General features: G+C 47.4%; 2 protein-coding genes across 2 annotated transcripts; one reads left to right on the top strand and one right to left on the bottom strand.

Annotated features, from left to right (window-relative positions):
• Window positions 1–839: 839 nt before the first annotated feature.
• Window positions 840–2,703, top strand: LHYA1_G004827 (uncharacterized protein; the record flags this gene model as incomplete). The annotated part of the gene is made up of 2 exons (XM_031149782.1): window positions 840–982; window positions 1,149–2,703. The coding sequence occupies 2 exons, from the start codon at window positions 840–842 to the stop codon at window positions 2,701–2,703; spliced, it is 1,698 nt and encodes a 565-aa protein (XP_031005588.1).
• Window positions 2,704–9,380: 6,677 nt separating this feature from the next.
• LHYA1_G004826 (uncharacterized protein) lies at window positions 9,381–10,061 on the bottom strand (the record flags this gene model as incomplete). Its single annotated transcript, XM_031149781.1, has 1 exon — window positions 9,381–10,061. The coding sequence occupies one exon, from the start codon at window positions 10,059–10,061 to the stop codon at window positions 9,381–9,383; it is 681 nt and encodes a 226-aa protein (XP_031005587.1).
• Window positions 10,062–12,343: the final 2,282 nt, after the last annotated feature.

Here is a 12,343-nt window from a genome sequence, read left to right as displayed (position 1 = left end):
GTGGTGAGGAATTCGGGGTAGGTTATTATTGGGGGTTGGGAAGGTGGTGAGGGGTTGTATGTTTGTGTTGGTGGAGGAGGAGGAGAAATAGGTGAGGTTGTGGGGGTTTGGGAGACCTGGGGGGGGGGGGTTAGTGAGAGGTGTAGGTGGTGGGTGGAGGGGCGTACTTGGGGAGGATTGCTGGCTTCCTCGTTCCGAGATACACCTAATAGTTCTTGTATCTCGTCACTCCGTAGTCCTTTGCCTTCTAAAAATGCAATCTTCTTGTCCGTCGAGGCATCCCTCACTTCATCTTCCCCAAGGAATCTCTTCGCCTGCTCCATGACCTTTTCTCGACTTTCTGTTTCTGTTTCTGTTTCTGTTTCTGGAGCTGGTTTCTCCTCTTCTTTGGTTGGTTTCTCTGGGCTAGCAGACTGCCATGAAGGCACACCTCCCTTCTTTTCTCCAGAATCCGAATCACTCATACTGTACAACGCGGAAAGTCAAGACAGAGAGTTTGGCGCATTCGTGTTTTGAATGTCGTCGGTTCCCCAGATTTCTGGGGCCGAGGCACGTGAAACAGGCTGACTAAGAATATTCGGCATCCTATTGGCTATGAGCTCACACCTTGTTCCGACACGGATCTGATTCTAACATCGAAAGTCACAAGTTGCGTTGGCCTCATCACCAACCATTGCTCTGCACTAACTTTAGCTTTATCAAAATATTCATTTTTAATTCGTCATACGTACATATACATATACCCGCCATCACATAAGCCACATTCTCTCCTCTCCTCTCCACTTAGCAACCACCGTCGCACATTGCAAAACGTTCTTCCCACCCCTGCCTGGATAATCATGTCAGGAAGAGCCGATCGGGCTAGTAAGAAGCAGAGGAGGCTCAGTACGGATTCCGAGGGCACGGAGGAGGGCTACGATTGGGCCGGCCTGAAAGGAGAACCATCAAAGGCTGGGAAAGCGGCGGAGAGGAGCAAGAACAAGTAAGTTGGTTGCGTTTACTCTTCCAAGTGTGCTTTTCTTTTTTTTATCATATATTCAATTTTTGAGAGGCAATGATTTGAGGGCGCTTAAACCCTGGTCAAGATTTAGAGTGTTGTGCTGTGTCACGACTCATGAATGGGTTGAGAAATCCTGAGGTACAAATAGAATTCGTGGATTGGTTGGACGACGCGTTTGCGGGAGGCAAAGAAAGCCAGGCGCGGGTAGTTCTTTGGATGTATTACCCTGCACGCGCCTTCCTCATCTGCTGCTTCCCGCGAGCCGTCACGACCGCATCGCATCTCAGCTTATCGAGGCGACGACCCGAACACCAACTTATCTCCGGCCGAGCCCCCTCCCAATCCTCCAGCCTCAAATCTTTTTATCCCACGTTCTATCCATTATGCCAGCCCGTCGCAGTCAGCGGAAGAGCTCGTCCGCAACAAAGGCCAAAGAGGTAATTGCTGATGTTATCATTGACAGACCATCGCGATCAAGTCGCAAGGCGGCGGAAACTTCTTCAGCTGTCGTCTCACGTGCTCCTCCAGGAAGTTCAACCCGGGGATTGAGTCTCACCGTCAAAACTTCAGCCAACAAGCTTAGAGAAGCGACGCGCTCTAGCCCGTTGAATCAGTCTGTCACGGTGAATAGCAGGGAATCCTTCACTGGGGGTGAGATTATTGAAGGCAAGAGGTCTAGAAATGTCAGAAAGAGCTATGTTTTGGAGTCGGATAGCGACGAGGATGAGGAAATGGAGGATGTGAATGATCAAGATGCCGAGGGGGATAGTCTAGAGGATGAGGAGGACATAGATGCCGAGGATGATGGATTAGGTGACGACGATGCGGATGGTGATGTCGATATGGACATCGCGCCGCCTCCACCAACCATCAAAATCTCCAAAGCCCAGTCCGGAAAGCAGACCATTACGGCCAAACCATCTTCTAAACCTGACAACAAAACTGTCGAGCAAAAGGAGGTCGAATTGGGCAGTGACGACGAGGAGTTGAGTGAACTGGAGAGCGACCTAGAAGAAGAGGTTGAAGAAGAGGGTATGCAAACGGGCAATGAGGAAGATGCCGAAGGCGAGGAAGAGGAAATCGAGGTCGAAGAGGAGGCTGAAGAGGAAGATGAACTAGATAGCGATCTTGAGACACCAGGAGGTGGCAGCCGTGCTTCAACCCCAGATCTCAACAAATTGACCAAGCGACAACGCGCACGACTTGAGGAGGGCGGAAGCGGGCATCTATTAGCCCTGCCAGATGGTAAAGCCCTAGATCCACTCTCCTATGATATACTAACAAACCACAGAGGTCCAAGTAAAGAAGCACCTGACGGCAGAAGAGCACGCTATGCGTCGTGCCGAAATGGCTCGCCGAAGAAAGAACTTGAGCGAGAAGCGCAACGAGGAGGAAAAGGCTTGCATACCTCCGCGGTCCACATCTTGAATACTACTAATCTTTCACAGATGGAAACAATCAACAAGCTCCTCAAAAAGCAAGCTCCCAAAACCAACGCTCGCCGCAAAGACCTGAATGGCGAATTCACCCCCGACGACGATGTCCAGAAACCTAGGCCGCAATTTGTACGATGGGTGAGCAACAAGGACGGCAACCGTATTGGCGTACCGGAAGAGTGGTTGGAAGCTCCGATCGGTAGTATGTTTCAGAATACTGTCAAGGGAGCTGGAATGGGTGGCAAGTTGATTGAAGAAGTGTCATAGATGAGAGTTTTGGGAAGGGCGTTTTTGGGAATCAACTAGCTGGTATTAGGCACCTGGTGGGAATAAAAATGTCAGATAGGGTGTGAAAAAACAAGTTATCTTCTCACTGGCATGATGGGTCTTTTACTTTAAAAGCTTGAAATCCCTACTCCATGCACATAACACGGTGAGTGTACTGTACCTCGCGCATCGTTCTCACTTACTGACAGCCTCCCAGTCTTTTGAATTTCTCCAAATTAAACCACATAGGAAGGTCAATGTTTCGCTATTGGATATCTAATACTCCGTATTCAACAACGCGGCAGATATGCCCCACTTTCTCCTTCCCAATCCCTCCCCAAGCGTGCAAAAAGTCATCCCACCCACTGCATCAATTTGTTTAATTATCGCATCACGTTTTGCACCCATGTTGCGGTACGCTGCAGCCGTTCCCAACACCATCCTCCTCCACGTTTCCAGATTCTAGCGCAGGAGGAGACAATCAGCGCTGCTTCAGCAACTGGCCCGTTGCTCACCTTGCGCTTGTCGGGCTGGGGTTGACTGGTCGGCGCGGGACGAGAACTGGAACTCGCGACCGTGGGGGCGTTTTGCGATGCTTGGTCTTTTGGCGCTCTTGCTCTTGCTCTTGTTGATCACGCTTTCGTTTGGTTAAACCATCCGTATCTTTAGCAGCAGCAGCTTCGTTGCCCAACCAAGTAATGATACATGTATCCATGAACCACTCACAATGCCACCGTCCAGACTCGTCAGCGTTTGCAACTTCCTCCACATGAAAATGAATGTACAAAGAAGTTCCTTGTATTGTGATATGGGAGCGTTTACTGCTCATTATTTTTTATCTATGTTTGTTTTTGAAGTAATGATCTCAAGTGTTCGGTCTTATATTGGAAACTTTTCTTTAGACACAATTCGTCACATAGAGAAACGCATTTGATAATTAGAGGTTCAAGTGAAGCTCTAGAATAGGTTCATTCCATCTGGCATTCCGCACGTGTTATGTTGACTCCTCCTACATCTCCATCTCCATCTCCATCGTTGTTTCGCTTTATGCCTGCTCGTAAACCACCACCAAGTGATCCTTGAATCCACGGCATACGATCATGCCAAAGACCCTTTCAGCTTCCTGCTGATTCTCCACGAGGATTCTGCACGACTCTTGTCCTCCTAAAGCCCAATTTACAGACACAGATATCAGCATCGTGTGTTGTCCTTGATTTAGACGTTCAATGGTCTTCCTGATTGACGGGAATAGGTCGAGGGTTTCTTTCGTAGGGTGCACGAGAGCGTCGATTTCTGTTTCCAGGTGCGTGAAACTGAAAGGCGGATTCTTGGGCATGTAAATAACTCCAAACCCAGCACCGAAATTGCTTCCGCTGGGGAGTATTGCTCTGTATTCTACCAGAATGTGATATTTCTCTTCGCCCTCGGCATGTTTGGGCTCTTTGCGGTGTTGGTTCATATTGTTTGGGTTTGGGTTTGAGGCAGGGGTCGGGGTTGTTGTATTTGAAAATAGATGAGTAGTTGCAGGGTGTGGATCTCTCCTCTCTTTCGTGACGCGAGGTGACTTTATATGTTTCGGTTTGCTTGCAAAGTGATTCATAAACTCCCCTACGTTATTCACGAATCAAGGCAGTTTACTCGTGAATCTTACTTTAGATTCACAAGTAAACTGCTCTTAACTATAAACCAATATATTCATGAATCACCCGGTCTACACGTGTCTGGATGATTGTTGTCATACGTATCATGAGAGTCAGGCGTGTTTCGTGCAAACTTAGAATGGGAGAAAATGAAATCACAATATCCATCAATTTGGTTTGTATCTGACTACGTATTCACCACACTTTCATGACTCCAAATTTGTGCCACATTATCCTGTCCATCCGTGAAGCTTCTCAACAGTTTCAGTTATACACTCACACGACTTTTCATCTAGCTCAAACGAGACATTACGCAAACCATCTTACAGTCAATTCAAAACACAAGATTGAATTTTATAGGGCATCAGAAGTCAAATACGAAATTAGTAACGGTTTTACATCCCCCTGAATTGTGTATTACTTTTCAGCTGCGAATAGTTATTTCGTTAGTATATGATTAAGTAAAGACTCTGAACGATTTCGTTTTCCAACCGCATTGATTGAGAAGGGGTATACAGGTGTGGAGGGTTCAGCAAGAAAAGATCACAGGGGTTTGGCAAAAGTCTATCTCCAGCCATGTTTTCCATTCATACGATTGTTTTCAGTGTGACCCACAGCCCTCAGTCATTCTATCTGCTCTGAGCCTGAAGAATGCCTCAAGTCCTCTCCTGCCGTTGCGACCCTTTCAATGCTCTGCTTCCTTTCCCTTTCCCTTTGCATTTCCACTTGCTTCTCCACCACTTGAGCTTGAACTTTGCTGAGCAGCATCCGACATCGGATGGATGAGCACAAAATAGACGTGAAGCTCATCTCGGAATCCTCTTCTAGCCATAGCTGCCAGCGCCCTACCCAGCTCCTCATCATACACGAGTTCATTTGTAGTCGATTGTCCGTCTATCGAGACCCATCTCACGAAGACCCTATGAATTTCAAATACGACTGGTCCTATTCCGCTTTCGAAGTTGAAGAAGTCAGAATAAACCAAGTCTATGATTCTGCGTTTGAATTGGTACAAAGTGGCATCATGTGGTATAAAGACCACGCCCTGTCCCGACTGTTGGTAAGACACACCGAGAAGCCCATTCAACGGCAGATAAAAATAGACGAGGAGCGGATCACCAGCGGCAACTAGTATTGGATTCCAACCACGAAAGGGTTGAGGGTTGTTGAAGTTTCGGTTGCCAGGGTTCGGATTTCCACCACTGGCGCCTCCCGCATAGCTGACATTGGGGTTGCTGATATTCGATGCGCGGAAACTCGGGGGTATACGAGGTGAATTCAAAACACCCTGCATTCTGTTGACATCTGCTGGAGTATTGGGTGCGAGTTCGCGAGGCATAGCTGTGGGGGGAAACGCTCTAGTAGTGGCGTTCTGGGCGGGCTGTGTGGTGCTGGCAGGCTGGCCATCTGGGTTTGAAGACATTCCAGCTTGGGGCTGCTGGGATCTTTGTGCCGAAGGCATACTTGGACCTGGTTCGCTGAAGATTTGTTGATGGTCTCTGGGACTTGGAGACTTTGTCTCCGCACGAGCTCGTTTCCCTTTCTTAACTTCCGAGTCATCTTCGAGTTTGACAACTGGTCCCTGCATGGAAGGCTTATCTTTTGGTTTCCTCCTCGCGTTCTTTGGAGGCATTTTCAAAGTCTGGAGTCGGAATATTGGGTATCGAAGACGAGGTTCTCTCTGATCTGAGTATCCGATTTGGGTTTGATCGGTAGCGGATTTGTTGATCAAGGTTCTGACCGATGTGCGGACAAGCAGCTTTATTATATATCCTTCCAGCAGGCTGCATGGTAGCAATTCTAAATCTGATGTTCGGTCTGGAAGCAAGCACCGTCTTCTCTGAACAAAGAAGTGGAAGTGGTTCGGATGCCAGACTATTCCAAACTCTTTCCTCGCCTATCCGCTACCAGTATCTAGTGTTTCTCGGGGGTTCAAACGTCTTGGACATTCTACCTTTATTTGCGTAAGTCCTACGTAAACAAGGATGGTTTTGGTGATTCAGAAATCATTGAAATACCTGGTTGAAAGGAACAAAGCCCCTCCCTCAATGCCAGTAAACTGTATTGCTCCAAGGGGCATCGAAGTTGACATTGTGATGGTAACGATTGGATTGCTGAAAAGTAACATCAAGGGACGTTGATTTCAAAATGAAGCCCGCCTTTCCTTTTGAAATTTGTGTATTTTAGAGCAGACCTTCGAGCCGGGGATTCAACAGCGAAATCGAGCAGAGTCCACAGAGCCATACTTCTGCCAAGTTTTTGTTGCATATCGCACTCCGGTATCGCTCCTCACTAGTTAGATAGGTATGCGCATGTTGGCAGCATCAAGGTGGAAGGAGAAGGAACGAGTTTGCTGCAGATCGCGTCTCCGAAACCGGGTTCTCGCTTAACAAAGGGGAAGGAAGGATTGTTTTGCCGGCTCTTGCCTGTAAAGGGGTTTCTTGACTTCAAACGCATCGCTCCTTCTTTATTTAAAGAGAAATCACGGTATTTTGCAAAGAGGAGAATATTCGGGCTGATTCAACAATGCTGACAGCTGTTATTACTGGATGAGAGATACGAAACGCTATGGGGATACAAGAGTGAAACCCGACGAAAAACACGACCAATCCATAACAATACCAAGACATTCACCTCGTCATTTTTATGCACAGATGTCCATGTGTCTTCAACAGGAAGAAACGGTTTCCCAAGTGCCAGAAGAATCCTCTGCGTCAGTGCTCTCATCCTTCATATCAATTAGCAGTGGTTCAATTCCAACGGAACTGCCAGCCGCTGAAGAAGCGTCTTGTCCGGCTGAGGCCTGACCCTTCCCCTTGGTCCAAAGTTTATTGCCTTTCTTCTCACGCCTGAAGAAATTGGTGAACTTTCTCCACGGCGAAACTGGCAGATGGTCCTCGGTGAACCAGATCTGGAAGCAATCGAATGGCGAGAATCCCCTGTCCCGTAACAAGCCCACAGCAGCGCTAAACAGTTCCTCATTATTCCCCACAACCCGATCCGCCACTTCATTCCCCCTGTAGTGGACCTTGGTGACCGTATTCTTATGCTTGAGTTTCATGATGTCGAAGTCTTCATTGCCGGGTAGGTCGTAAGAGATGTACTCGTTGTTTTCCAAGGCTAGGTATGTAAGCCCGATGAAGAGGTAGGAATCGAGGGTTTCGTCGACAAATTTTGTAACGTAACCCAGAGTTCGCTCCAAGTGCTCATTCCAAATCTTGAGGATGAGCTCCACTGACGGGTCTGGTACCAGTGATGTCCGTGATGGTGTCTATCGTTGGGTTGCCGGTACCATCAGACCCATGGCTGTCATGTTGGTATTGGGCGGCGTGGATTGGGTGTTCACGATAGCGGGCCATATTTGGTATGGTATGATATAGTATAGTAGGCTATGAGTGTATGGTAGAAATGTTCCGCCGGGTATGGGACAACGACAGTGGTGACTGATAAGAAAGCTTTGAGCAACGATGGTGGTGTAGTGATGATGAAGTTGTGAAGTGCAGAACGGATCGTGAGATTTGGATATGCAGATTGAAGTATCATGTCCAAGGACAGGGAAGGAGCGAACAGTGCAAATGCAGAACACGGAAACCACTTACCTCAGATCAGAACCTCATTTTCAACGATTTCCCTCCTTGTTGTTTGAGATCCAGCGACTGCCAATTCTATATCTCTGCGGAGAAGTCTACCCTTCATTGCCACTTCACGGCCCTAATGATAAAGACAATCTGCATATATATTCGAGTTCAGCCAAGCCAGATGTTTTGATTCCCTGATATTCGGGTACCAAGTTGATATAATTGGTACCCGTACATTACCACTTACTCTGCGCCTCGCAGCTCATCTTCGCATCAGAGTAAAACCTGAGTTCGTCATTCCACAACCACCAACTAGTTCCCTGAGATACCTACCGCTCAGCGGTCTTTAATTCTACATAGCATCTAGGATTGGAATGGTTTTGGAAACCTGTTGTTTCCACGGTTGCGCAATCGATATACCCGTTTGCGAGTATGCCGTGATACCAACTGTTAGCTGCGAGTCTACTTCTCATATAAAGACTCTTAGAAAGATCAGAAATCCGGTTGCGCAGGTGATAGCTGGTCGATATTTGATGAGCTGACTTGAAGAATATAAATACAACCAGCCGGTAAAACAAAATACAAATCCACCCCGAAAAGTGAGGGGAGAAGTTCGGGAAGTGGGTTTAACTTCTAGAAGGCAGTTCGAAAGCGTAGAGGCCGGGCACTGATAAGTGAGCTGTCAGATATGAGTGGGGGTGTATGCGATGTTGTGTACTTGTTGGGAGTTGGTAGTAATTAATGAAGTATAGGTACCTGTTGTTCTTTTTATGAAAGAAGAGTATTAATTAGCTCCCCAGGCCCACCAGGCTGTTTTGGAGAATATGTACCCCGGACCCCGCACCCGCAATAACCCGCAACTAAGGCTTGATGCTCAAACCCACTTAGGCTGATTTTCCTAGCTCCACCTCCGCTAGAATAAAAATAGATAGATAGAATTGTAGACTGAAAAATTGGCCTGCTTGCTTGCGGAGTGAGCAAACTGATATTATTGCGTACTCCGAGTAGATAAAGAAGAAAATGCAGCATGCCTCCGGACTCTCTTTGCTACCTTTTCATTTGGGCTTACAAATATTATAGGAAGCAGAACTTATCGTCTTCAAAACACATGGAGTTCCACGTCATGGACATAGCATGGGGTGAAGGAATCCAGTACTGGCCAAGAGCTTAACTTCAATTATTGAAGTGCTCAGGAAGGAAATGCAGGAGGCTATTCTTGCCCTCAATAACGGAGGAACAATGGACAAATCCGCGAGCAGAATATAGCCGGCGAGGGCACAAAGCCGGTTGACGAAATGCATAGCATATATAGCCAGTTGGAAACGTCTCGTTTTGAATATCAACGGTCGTAATGACCATATCAACGTCTCGCCCCGTGTATGCAGCCCTGATCCGTGTCCAAATATATACAGCGCATTCGATTGAAATATATCCTAGATCACTAGCGCAATAAGCTCCTTCAATGCTTCGCCTTCTCCGCCTCCAACTCCTCCCTCTTAACCATGGCATCAATCCTCTGAAAAGTTGCAAACCCTTCCACAAAAGCACTAACAATCCACTTGAACCACAACACCGAGCCCCTCTCGACCCCATACTTCCGCAACCTCGTCCGATCCAACATAAATGCCTCAAAAAAGTGCAGCAGCAGCGTCGGCGCAAACAAGGCCTTGCACGCCCAATGGAACCATTCCGGACCGCCCGGGAACCACGGCAGCGCATTATCATAAAACCACGTCCCTGGCACTATCCTGTGCCGCGTCGCGAAGAACGTGAATGCCATGCCGCACAGCCCGAAGATGAAGATGTGGAGTGCGCTTCGAGGGCGCTGGTAGGAGGTTATGCGGATGCTGCTGATGTCCAATGCGGCGCGGGACTCGCGGTCCATGTCGACACTCTTTTGACGCGCTTCGGCGTAGCTTTTCATGGGGGGCGTGATGGGGATTGTGTGGGTTTTGCCGTCGGCTGTTTGGAGGGTCATGGAGGAGAGACTCAGGTCGGTCAGTGTTGGGGAACGGGCTGCGCGCGAGGAGAGTTGAGAGTAGTGGCGGAGGTAGTAGGACAAGGAGTCTTGGTGGCCGGCGTTGAGATGCGAGATGATGCGCTGCTTCATTGCGGCATCTTTGGCGGCTTGGTCTGCCATTGTGGAGGTCGTGTTGGGGGATGAGGGTATCCACAGAGGAAAATGTAGCGTTTGCCACAAGAGTTGGAAGATATAGGCGTAGGTAGATGTAAAAATATATAGAATGGACGGGCGAGGTGTTGAGCTTAGCTTGGGTGGACCCCGACCTCGGCTGCTGTCAAATATTTCTCTACCACGTAGAGGCGAGGTAAGCTGACCCCTGAAAGACCCCAAAACCTCTTATGAAAACCTCAACGTCAATATCAAACGTTCATACGTTAAGTACCTATAGATCGGCAAGTCACTCCCGCTGATCACAACTAATATGACTACCTAGGAGTACATAATATGATAGTGGAGTGATTAAATTCTTTTCGATTGAAGCTACATACTATTGTTCTTTTCAATTGTCCCAACCTACTTTCGAGCGTTACGTTTCCATTACCTACCGGTACTTCCTTTCTCAATGCTAAACTATCCACTCATAAAAATGATTCTCCTTTCAATAATGGTCGCATGCTGCCGTTCAATTCTCGAGAGAGTGTGAGAAGAGTCTAGTACTGTTCTGGCATCACGGGTTCGAAAACGGCACATGCTTAAGGTCTCGCGGTCTCATGGCACTGGACCTAGAGTTTATAGAATAATACATTTCATGGGGAATTTATTCCCTTGCATTAGACCGCTGCCACGTCTCCAACCCCAGATTTTCTTCCATTCCCGCTAGAACAGAAAACCGCAAATATAGGTTTCAAGTGGCTAAAAGAATCATGTTCACGGTCCACCCCCCAGTCCACGAGCTTCTCAATCTTTTTTAGCCCGCATAATACGGCTATTCGTACCCCGCTACAGGTACAACTTTTACTTCAGGAAATGGTAGTTACGTAAAAAGAGAAGGAAAAAAAAGAGGGTTTCTATTACAAGGCGAGGTTGTTAGTCACAGTCAAGCACGATTACATTTAAGACTGTGGGCGATTGGATCCTCCTCTTCTTGGCGGGGTGGGATACGGGAGCCGGCTTATGTCGTGCGTGTTGCACGTGGTAGGATGATGATGATGCGTAAGGAATTGCGATTGATATTCATTAAGGAGAGGGGGGTATAAGAAGACGTGATTGTAGAATAATAGGAGATGAGTTTATATCGAGGATAAAATAAAGCGTGGAGAGAAAGGAGTTGGATATATTTTGAGTTCGCTCGCTTAGCTTTCATGACCCCTATTCTAAGAGACAATCACTATCATATCACGGAGAGAAAATATGTCATCACATTCGCATTCTCGCTCTGCTGGTCATTCAGCTATTGAGCGGCTTCCTTGCGAGATATTGAGTGAGATTTTGTTCTCCCTTACTTTAGCTACGGCCAGAGATGCTTCAATCCACTTTGCCGACACCCTTCTAAGTACATACACTTCAATTCTATTGTCTTTCATTATCCACTAATAAAATACTCAGATGATCCCAACACCTCAGATCCTTCACCTCTAGCTCAAAGTGCTCTCTACTCATGTCTCCTCACATCTCGGACCCTCCACACAGCTGCACTTCCCGCCCTATACCAGAATATTTCACCTAGTAAACATTCCACCATCAAGAAGCTCGGCGCTCAAGTGAATCGATACCCCCATCTCGGTCATTTCATCCGAAGTTTTGATATCTCACGCCTCACCTTCCAAGAAGACCAAAAGGGGGAGCAGAAGAAGCAAGAAGATACAATTGCGAGTTTGCTAAACCTCCTTCCGGAATTACCCATGATAGAAATACTCCGTGGCCCCGGGTTCCGCAACAATGAGCTAGATCTCTATGTCTTGAGATGTGTGCTCAGAGGCCAGTTGAAGAGGTTGAGAGTCTTGGAATGGAGTCCTTATATCACAAATTCGATGCTCGAAGAGCTGGATGCTGCACCTACGTGTCCCGCAAACGCAATCAGGAGTTTGAAATTCCGGGGTGGTGATATGAATCTTACAAAGTTTGTGAAGAGATTTCTGAGCACCATGCCGGCACTTCAAGAGCTGGCAATAGACGTCGACGCGGAAGCTTTATTCGGCATCCCTGCAACTGCAAGGCTAGAATATCTTGATCTCAAATCAAGCGAGGAGGTCATGATGGGACTCGCGAAATTCATGTCTTCTCGTGCCGAAATCACAAGTTCACTGAAAGTACTTAACTTCGCCAGGTCAGTTCTACCACAGAGCCCGTATTTGGAAGAGGCTGCAAACTTCCTGGTACACATACCGAAGATGCTACGATCACTTAATTTGAGCTCTTGTGTTCTCTCTCCGGCGAATGTTTCTGAGGTCAGGAGATTA

This window comes from Lachnellula hyalina (assembly GCF_007821495.1).
Source record: "Lachnellula hyalina strain CBS 185.66 chromosome Unknown contig00061, whole genome shotgun sequence".
In the NCBI taxonomy this organism is placed as follows: Eukaryota; Fungi; Ascomycota; class Leotiomycetes; order Helotiales; family Lachnaceae; genus Lachnellula; species Lachnellula hyalina.
The sequence above is the reverse complement of the archived record's forward strand: the minus strand, read 5'-3'. Positions and strand labels throughout refer to the sequence as shown.